Genomic DNA, 10,629 nt, shown 5'->3' with positions numbered 1-10,629 from the left:
GGCTTCCAGTTTTCCGGTAAGCGTCCAGGCTGTTGCTCCATAAAAAAAAGAACTACTGTCGTATGGGAAAAATTTATCTTCGGGTTCTCTGAGAGGGTTGATTTCCAGACAACATCAAGTTTGTTTAGGATCAACCATGTTTTAGTTGTTCGAGTTTTTACATCCCCTTCCTTTAAGGCTATCTTTGAACCGAAGTACGTAAAATCATCAGCTTGATTGATGGAGTAACCGTTGATGTGGGTGATGGATCTTATTGATTATGAGCGATGAATTTGGTCTAACTTGGATTAACATAGTCCAATATCATGTGCAGCTAATTCTAGACTATGAAGTAATTGGTAGGAGTTTGATATTGTGTCAGAGAGCGAGGCTAAATTATCAGCATAGTGTATATCGATTATGTTTTGAGTTAGATGTCCGATCGATCTAGTCTTCGTAAGTGTGAAACCGAGGCTGTTTAGATTGACAAGTGATGTCCTGAGAACATAATCCAGAGTCACCTCAAAGAGAAAAAGTGCCAAAGTGTCTACCTGGAGCACTTCGGCTCTAATATCAAAGAAACTTGTATCTGGAGATCTCACCATTGATTTACCACGGTGGATGGAGACAAAAGCTTTTGAGAAATCAACAAATTGTAATACTACTTCAAGATTTCTGGCTTTTGTTCCTTCAAGTAGACGATGAAATGTAAGTATTTGTCCGACAGCTGATCTATTTTTTCTGAAGCCATTTTGATTTCTTCTCAAAGCTTTCTCAATTTCTGGTTGTATTCTGTTGAGTAAGAGTAGCTTATAAACTTTTTCAGCGATGGCTGTAAGAGCGATGCATCTGTAATTCTTTGAACATGGGAATATGAAATCTGTTCATTTGTCAATGTTGCCTTCATTGTAGACGGTTGCAGAAGCCTAACAGAATATAAAATTCTCCGGCTTGCCAGACATGAGCCTTTCGGTTTCTGGCGTTTTTAAGGAAATCTTTCAATTCATCGATGGTGAAATCGTCAATCAAATGTGTGACCGATCAGACATTGAGGGTATATTCTCAAACAAATTTTGATAATGATCCCTCCACTTTTCTAAGCGTTTCTGGAAATTTTTAGTTTTAATTTTTGACTTGGGAGTTTTTTGCATCCGCTTATTTCATTTACTGTCTGCTAGGTTAGTGATGTCTGCTTGTTTACTGCAGCATGTTTAATTTGATTTATTTTACTTTCGATCTAGTATATGGTTGTTGAGCTCGATATAGATCGAATGGTTCTTTCTGTAGCTTTTTGAAATTGGCTTCATTTAAGGGACTTGGATGTATAAATTTAGCTTGAGCCACTTCTTTGAGGTGTCTTCCCTTGTTTATTAACTCTTGGTCATCCCAGGGAAGACTTTTATTAGTTCTTGGCTTTAAGGGTATGATCTCTTTCGCAGCTTTTGTGCGAGACGTTAGAAAATTATTGTATGCTGTGTAGGTGGAGTTTTCTTCATTTTTATTTTTAGTAGCTTAAATCTGTTTCTAAATGCTACGGTGTATTGGTTACAGATTTATCCATTGTTCTTTAAAATTGACCAGTCATATGCGGACCTAAACCTGATTTGGTTTTGTTAGCTCTAAGGCTAACTATTTCGATGTTAAAATCTTGTGGTCGCTGCTCACTTCATCAAAATTATTGTAAGACTCTGTGTTCGGGGCACTAGTCAACCTTTTCTTGTTGATTAGCATGTAATACAGTTGGGCATTCAAGCCGTTGGCATAGGTACATGTATATAGCTTGGAGAGTTTCTAAAAGGAATTTGGCATTTAGACATACTAAATGATTTTCACGAATAAATTCAGTCAGATATTGACCATTTCTGTTCATGGTTGTGTGGAACGCGTATTTATGGGCTACTGATCATTCGATATGGTCATACGTATCACCTCCAATCATGAGAGCCCTGTGCTTTGGTATTTGTCTCACTGATGTAGAGAGAGCCTGATAAAAATTGGAAACCTCTTTTTCGTCTGCTGTGTTGGTTGGCAAATAGCAAGATATGATTGATATTTCAGGATTTCCTTGGATGGTGGAATTTGAAGAGTTCTTCTAATCTGAGGCTGAGATGAAAGTCCAGCCACTACTAGCATAATGATATTTCAATATCATCGGGAGAAAGCCTGTGTTCTTCGCACAAATAACATCAATTTTGTACTTGATGGCTAAGGCAACAAGTTCAGGGAGTTGGTTTAGTTTTCTGAGGGTGCGCACATTGGAGGTGGAGACAAGTGTATTTTGTATGCACCTCAGAAACTTATGTTGTTTGGCTGTATAGCTGATATTTTGAGGATTGAGCCAGAACGGGACTACAGCAGGAAGCGCTCCTTGTTTGATAACTTCATAAAAGTGTAATCCATTCAAGAAAGTGTGGAAAAAATTTGAAGACAAAGTATTCTTTTATGCATTGCATTTCATGCCCTACTACCATCCAGCTTTCCAATGATAGTGGCATTTCTATTCTTTGCAGAGCTTCAGGATTCCACAGTGCTCCTGATAGGGTGGCTAACGGATGTTATGCCTTGCTAAAGGGCAACTCATGATTTTGTCGGGGATTGCTTATCGAGTATTCGCAGCTAACCTCTATATCTACAGGCCATTCCTTTATCTGCAAGCAGAGATCCCGATGGATGAGAGTTTTCATTACCATACCTTAATCTTTCAATACTTACGGTATAATAAGAAACATTAATTCTTACATCCTAATGTTTTTCCTTTCGTTGTAGATTACTTTATACCATAGTAGTTAAATTCGTACCGATTTTACCCTTTAAAAATTAGTTTACATGAAACTCTTACAAGGTACTGCATGCAGTATGAATACAATGAGAGCGCTATGAATTATTTGTTCTGTCTATTAAAATGAAGCTTTAAGTGTCCGGATATGCCAACGATGGTTCGACCAGTTTCACTCAGTTTTTTTGCTTTCGCGTACTTCCCTTCAGCTGGACCAGCAGGTTCTGTCAATACTGAGCTTCTGAAAACCGAGGTCGAAGAAAATCCAAATCTAAGTGCACAAAATTTAGCAACACCTTTCAATTCCTGTCAAATTTAGGCCATAAAACACCCTCATGATGTAGGAAATATGTCTAAACTTGGCCAGTGGGTTTCTCGTCATCGGCGTGCTTCTCAGCTGAAAGAGTCGTCATTGAGGACTAAACATGCTATCGAGTCTTTCCTAACGAGAATCATTATAAGTGATGAAATGTAGGTTCTCCATAGTCATCTCCAACGAAAACGACCATTGTTTTCACCATGTGGAAAAGAAGAATCCATCCAGAAACCACGACTACACTCGTAAAAAGTTATGCTCTGTGTTTGCTGAGGTATGAAGGGTGTCGTCTGTCATGATGTGTTAAACCTAAGCGAAACAGTTTATGCAGAGAAATATTGTCAAATGGAACATTGCATAAAAATTTGCTGCAAAAAGCGCTCATCAATGGTTAACCGTAAAGTGCTATTTCTTTACACACGATAATGCAAGACAACATATTACCCAAGTCACGCAGGAATAGATTACGGCACTAAATATGAAAGTTTCGTGTCATTCTCCTTATTCTCCTGACTTTGTTCCACATTACATCATATTTTCAGATCATTGTAACATTATTTACTGGAAAAAATTGGTGAAGAGGTAAAAAATGTTACTGAGAGTTACTTTGCTTCGAAACCCTGAAGAATTTTACGCCTGAGTGATCAATAATTTGTCAAACAGGTGGGATTATGTTATCAAGAATGAGTTGAAATATTTTGATGGAAAATATTTTTTTCGAAATATATATATGAGCATCTAGAAATGCAAGAAGGCTATCTTTCTAACTTAATACGTATGCTTATCTATATAAATACACACACACACACACACGACAATATCACACCGTCCCTTACCTTACCATAAATTATCGTTATAGTAATAACTGACGCTAAAGCTTTCAGCTCAACAAATCTACTACACTTATCTAAAAGTCCTAGAATTATCTACCATAATACCCCAAGAAAGTTTCTAGAGATAAATATAAGATCCAAGGATCGAGCTGTTTGAAGAAGGTTATCTTCAAGCAATTTGTAGTAAATATAAGAAACAACTTTCAGAGACAATAGTGGTTTAATGAGACGGAAGGTTGTGGATTATTTTCTTATTGAAGAATGATAAATTGAGAAATGTTTTTTTTTTAATATTTCACGGTAGGCAACCAGTGTTGCCGGGTATGCGAATAAGAATACAAGATTTAAGGAATGAAGTCGATAAGATCCAGGCTACATATGTTTCATAGTGAGCGGAACCTCGGGAGTGATAAATATCCAAGTGAGGTGTATACCGTAGGCTACTCTTCAGGCCAAGGATATCTTGATTAAATGAAAGTTTACATCAACGCAAGGAGGTACATGTTAACACATGGAAGATTCAATCAGAATGTGTAGAGAACACAGTAGGAGTGGAGAATATAAATGCATAGAGGAATTAGGAATAAAAGAAGGAAAAAAAGAAAAAAAACATAAGGAAGTGAGAAGACTGAGGAATTTAAGTAAGGTCATTTGACAGGAAGTATTCAATAGGGCTACTTTGGCCGAATCACCGAAATTAGCAAGGGGAGTAAAATTTGAAAAAAGGGTAATGTAGAGGGAAGATGGTGAGGAAATATTTTTGGTCAAGGGGGAGAAAAAAGTATGCATGAAGAAATCAAGAGAGAATGGGGAAGACTGGTTGCGACTACAACTAGCTTTCAGTTAAGGGATGTATATTGCGTGCGATGAGCGTGTTTCCAGTATGAAATAGTAGAAGTGTATGTTGGTGTATGTAAATTTACAAAAGGGGGAGTAGGATGGGGAGGCAGGTCAAATAAGAGAAAAAAGTGTGTAAATGGTAAGGAAAGATACGGAATTAAAGCGAAGATATATTGGTTTAATATATAGTGGTAGTGAGGATAAATAAGAGAAAATTTATGAAGGTTAGGGGAAAAAGAAGCAGTATGAAATTGTTATTTGCATTTTGAGAATAGAGTTAGTGATCGATGTTTGCAGGTAAAAGTTATACTTTGCGTTCATTAAGATAATCCGTGGATTGCACAGTAGCTAAGACCTCGGCTATGCAGAGATTACACTTGTTATAATAACTTCTGCATGGTTTGGCATGGGTAACTATGGGCCACTTGAGAGTGTAAGGGGTTGAATTAATCTTTAGGTTATTGATAAGCTGAGATAACGATGTACTGTTGGATTTTGTTTGGGATTTGAAACTGGAGTAGTGGTTGCTCACTCTAGCTTTGAAGGTGGTGCTGCATGAATCGATATATATGTAGCCACAGCTGGCAGCTGATATTGTATACTTGTAAATGATGTTCTTTTGTGAGACAGCAGTTGTCTAAAGGACAGGAGGTTAGTCGTCTGAAGCTGCATAGGTTTGTAGGGGATGTTCCGGATGAACTTGTGATGGGATTGTTATTTAGTGAGGAACTGGTGCTAGGTTCATTATTATTGCTGGCATTAAGATTAATATTTTTAGGGAGTTGAGGGTGGTGTTGTAGGGTTGTACAATATGATAATTATCGTGTCCGGTGGGTGGTATCGTCTGTGTCGATCTTTATTTTTACAAGAGGTATAGTTGGGCGTTGTGGTAAATTTAAGGATCGGGTATTGGTAGCGGAATTATAGTTGGAGTTATGAGGATTCGTGTTGTTGAGGCGGTCAATTGGTGTTTTGGGTTTATATGTATGGAGCTGGGGGCTATGTTGAGTTAAATTATTAGGGTTGGGGTTTGCTGGTTGTGGATTTCCGAGTTTCTTGTTGTTAAGATGTCGGATAAGTCCGGCAATGTTGTTGTTGTTGTTGGTGGAATAGAACAATTTTATAGATTAGGGGTTAAATATTTTCCTAATAGGGCTAGATTTAGGGAAATATTTTTCGAGTAGGGTGAAGAAGAGTTTAGGTCCTCAAGTTTGAACATTAAGAGCGGATGCTGGAACCAGACAACGCCCTGGGTTCTTGTTCGTTTAATCCGATTAGTGGTGTTAATTGGGTGGAGATAGGGTTTCGGAGGTGCACGCTGGTGTGTGTTTCGGTGAGAGTGTAGTTTGGACGAATATCGGAGTGGTGGGAGGGGGGATTTTTACGTTTATTATATGGTGGTGGTGGGTGAACTGGTTTCAGTTCTGGGTTTAGTGGAGGGAGGAATATTCCACATGGGGATATATTCGATTGAGTTATTATAGCTGGCACGTGTAAGGCACAGTTGCAATATTTTGCATATTGATGGAATAAATCTTTACTAACAGATAGTGAGGAAATCCGGTAGGAAACGTTTTCCACAATAGATTTTAGGACGCAGTGTGGTGGTAGCTGGAGGAGAAGGTCACGTAGTTTAGATTTTTCTTGAGGTTTGTGGTATGGGTAGAAGCTTTGGTTTTTCAAGTCTAGGGTTATGTCCAAGAAATTAGAAGTATTAACGTTGTTACAGGAGGTGCTAAGGCCGACGTTTTTTAAAAAACTTCTTAATCTTTTTCTAGTCTGTTCGATTTTCCGTTGCTAGAATTTTGGATTGCTAACAGAGCGTCGTTTCTGTATAGACTACTGGAGATGTTAGGGAATTGTTCATGGAGACCGTTAAGTAGGTAATGCCCTCTAAGGTCCGTAACTTGGGCGAAGTCACTGGCCCCATGAGGATGTCAAAAATTTGGGCGTATCCTTGCGGGCCCAGGATTTCCCATCAAACAGTATGATATTGCGGCCGGTTGCTAATATATCAATATTGTCACGAGATAAGTTAGAATGTTTTTGGCGAAAACTAGGGCCTTAGTTAGACGAATAGGGTATAGGCTGGAGTAGTATTGATCAATGTCGATTTGTATATATTCAAAGGTGTACTTCGGGCGTAGAGAATTGAACCACTGGATAGCTTGACTGGTTTTGGTCCAAAGTTTCAATGTAGATGTGGTGGAAAGTTGGGGCCTTGTCGCTAAAGGTGTGTGGAGCTGCATATTGTCATCGTGAATGTTAATTGTTTGCAGATTCTTATTCGGCTTCTTACTCGTGATTGCTACTCAAAGATTTCTGAATGTCTCAATATACCATTCGCTGTTTAAAGCACAACTATGTTCCGGAAATCAAGGAAAATAACACCCTTGTCTTCCCCCAAAATTTACCAATGCTACATAAGGACTCCAAATTAAAGGAAATTTTACACACACATAAAATCACTAAAAGCTACAAACAACCGAAATCACGAAAAAAGATCCTCACTAAGGCAAAATTATTTTCCAAAATAATAGATGTAAAAGTGAAAAAATGTGGTCGACCAAATTGCGCAACATGCCCAAACATTCTAGAAGGATCAGAATTCCTTTTCAAAGAAGGACAAAAATTCAAAATCAAATCTGACTTTACTTGTGCTTCAGAAAACCTAATTTATGTCATAAGATGCTCGGGCTGGCACCAAAACTACATACGATCCACGGGATTATCGCTCAGACGTAGATGCACTCTGCATCGATAACAGATTGCATTCCCAGAATACAGAATGATACCCTTTGCAAATAGGTTAGAATTATGATTTGTGTGTTTTATAGGCCCAAGTATCATAAAGGTTATGCCTTGCAATTTTATTATGATAATTTTATGCATTAAATTGATTTTAAATTATTTCATGCTATTTACGTAACTGAATTGTAACACATGTTCAATTATATAATTTCAATGTTATATATTGCTTAACTATCATATTGTAAATAACAATCAATTTAGTACACTTCAAATGTTAAAGAACAATAAATAGTTTAATATCGAAAATACAACTGAAGATTTTGATTATTGAAATAAACTGGAACGACATTTACTGATTGTTACGTTTGAATGACGTAATCAAGTGAGAAATGTTTTTGATTTTCGTCGCTTGACACTTCACTGTACTTTCTAAACAAAAGAGTTACGTTTAATTTCGCAGAAGAACGACCATGGATTTTGCAGTTGTTGCTGGAAGATTAGACTCGGTAGGTTTTATGGAAAGACGGCAAAAGAAAGTCCGTGATTATTTTCAAGAAGGTCGCCATCGTTTTCATCCTGGAGATCGTAAGGCTGTGGTTAACTGGATGATAGCATGCGCAGATCATTTCAGCGCTCCTCTGGAAGTTCTCCACCTATCAGTTGTATTATTTGACTTATTCCTGTCTTCTAGAAACTCACCACCGATTTCAAGCGAAAAACTGCAATGTGTTGGAGCAACATGTCTTAGAATTGCTTTTGACACGATGCTTCTTCGTATAACAGATGAGGGTTTGAATATTATTCACATGACTGCTGCAGTCGACCCAGAGTCTTCAGAGGAGGAGCTTCGTAACATGTACATTTCGGTTTCTGAATGTTTTCATGGTAGGATGTTTTTTATGACTCCCTATATCTTCATTTCGTATTTCCAGGTTATTCTCAAATTAAAACCTCGTCACGATTTGTTTCATTTGATGAACTATATAGTGGAACTAGTGCTATATGATGACTTTCTCACCGTAAGAAATTACTATAGACCAAGTCTTATAGCGGCAGCTGCTCTTTATACGGGGACAACTGTATTTAACTTCCGTATCGAATGGTTTCAGGACTTGTCAGATCTGACAGAGTATACTGGACAAGAGGATGACTTGCAAATTGTTCATGAACGCATGAAATTTTTATTATCATCATCTCCCTTTGAACAAAGGGAACATTCAACACAGACAAGATACAGCACTCAACAGAACCACAAAGTGAGCACTATTGATTATGCAAGCATTTATTAAAAGTCTAAAACCTTTGTGGTCTTTTTCTCTTAGGCTTTCACTTTTCAATTCCTTCAATTTTGTTACAGTTGATTTCAAATTTGGTGTATTGATGTAGTTATGCATGCTAATTATGGAAATGAAATTCATTTTTGCCATAAATTAATAACAAAATTATTAGCTTTTTAAAATTTGCCTATTTTGGGCAATTTTAGCCAGTCGTAAGCCACAGACATATTGCTGCCTGTCTCCACAAGTAACAAGCCAAGCTGTTATCTGCTTAAAACTATTACAACCACAATGTACCGATATTCTGAACTTTCGTTTTTGAATTTTCGATTAAAAAAATGTATTAATTGTTTACATGAACTGAACAATATTATTACAACTTATTACAGTATTTATTACAATTTATTCGCAAACAAACTTCATTGAGGACTTTTTCTATTTAAATTGTTTGCATGCCTGTTCGAACGTTTGTTTTGCATTCTTTTGTTAGACAGAAAAACTAATGGGTCTTTTCTGTTGCTGTGACAGTGTTTGAAATTTAAAATTTTCAAATTTGGTATGTTGATGTAAGTTCTCATTGAATCTGATTTTCGTATTTACTTGTCCCAGAAAACTATAAAAAAATGTTCACTAAGAATGTAACTAATTGATTAACCCCAGATCAACCACTGGTCAGAGAGACCCTATACACCAACGCTAAACCCTCAGCCTAATCCTAAACCCTAATTCAAATCTTAAACTCCAACGCAAAACCCTACTCTAACCCTAAATCCTAAACCCTAGACCCTTATTGTAATTCCAAAGCTCAACCCTAAACCCTAATTCTAGCCGTACATCCTGAGTTTGACCCTAAACCTCAACCTTGAAATCCGACTCTAACTCTAGTTAGAACGGAACTACAGCAGGAAGCGCTCCTTGTTTGATAACTTCAAGAAAGTGGGGAAAAAATTTGACGACAAAGTATTCTTTTATGCATTGCATTTCATTCCCTACTACCATCCTGCTTTCCAATGATAGTGGCATTTCCATTCTTTGCAGAGCTTCAGGATTCCACAGTGCTCCTGAAAGGGTGGCTAACGGATGTTATGCTTTGCCAAAGGGCAACTCATGACTTTGTCCGGGACTTCTTATAAAGTATTCGCAGCTAACCTCTATACCTACAGGCCATTCCCCTATCCGCAAGCAGAGATCCCGATGGATGAGAGTTTTCATTACCATACCTTCAATACTTACGGTATAATAAGAAACATTAATTCTTACATCCTAATGTTTTTTCTTTCGTTGTAGATTACTTTATACCATAGTAGTTAAATTCGTACCGATTTTACCCTTTAAAAATTAGTTTGCATGAAACTCCTACACGGTACTGCATGCAGTATGAATGCAATGAGAGCGCTATGAATTATTTGTTTTGACTTTTAAAATGAAGCTTTAAGTGTCCGGATATGTCAACGATGGTTCGACCAGTTTCACTCAGTTTTTTTGCTTTCGCGTACTTCCCTTCATCTGGACCAGCAGGTTCTGTCAATATTGAGCTTCTGAAAACCGTAGTCGAAGAAAATCCAAATCCAAGTGCACAAAACTTAGCAACACCTTTCAATTCCTGTCAAATTTAGGCCATAAAACACCTTCATGATGTAGGAAATATGTCTAAACTTGGCCAGTGGGTTTCTCGTCATCGGCGTGCTTCTCAACTGAAAGAGTCGTCATTGAGGACTAAACATGCATCATTATAAGTGATGAAATGTAGGTTCTCCATAGTCATCTCCAACGAAAACGACCATGGTTTTCACCATGTGGAAAAGAAGAATCCATCCAAAAACCACGACTACACTCGTAAAAAGTTATGCTCTGTGT

At 37.5% G+C, this 10,629-nt stretch overlaps 2 protein-coding genes across 2 annotated transcripts; one reads left to right on the top strand and one right to left on the bottom strand.

Annotated features, from left to right (window-relative positions):
* Positions 1 to 287: 287 nt before the first annotated feature.
* On the bottom strand, positions 288 to 2,669 carry LOC106883697 (uncharacterized). Its single transcript, XM_089350085.1, has 3 exons — positions 2,601 to 2,669; positions 1,645 to 1,770; positions 288 to 836 (listed from the first exon to the last, which is right to left on the bottom strand). Exons 1-3 carry the CDS (start codon positions 2,667 to 2,669, stop codon positions 288 to 290), a joined length of 744 nt encoding a protein of 247 aa, XP_089206211.1.
* Positions 2,670 to 7,854: 5,185 nt separating this feature from the next.
* Positions 7,855 to 8,798, top strand: LOC106871995 (uncharacterized). Its single transcript, XM_014918791.2, has 2 exons — positions 7,855 to 8,001; positions 8,428 to 8,798. Exons 1-2 carry the CDS (start codon positions 7,966 to 7,968, stop codon positions 8,782 to 8,784), a joined length of 393 nt encoding a protein of 130 aa, XP_014774277.2. The 5' UTR covers positions 7,855 to 7,965; the 3' UTR covers positions 8,785 to 8,798.
* Positions 8,799 to 10,629: the final 1,831 nt, after the last annotated feature.

Source organism: Octopus bimaculoides, chromosome 4 (genome assembly GCF_046866305.1).
Source record: "Octopus bimaculoides isolate indiv1 chromosome 4, ASM4686630v1, whole genome shotgun sequence".
NCBI classification, from domain to species: domain Eukaryota; kingdom Metazoa; phylum Mollusca; class Cephalopoda; order Octopoda; family Octopodidae; genus Octopus; species Octopus bimaculoides.
This window is presented reverse-complemented; position numbering and strand designations above follow the sequence as displayed.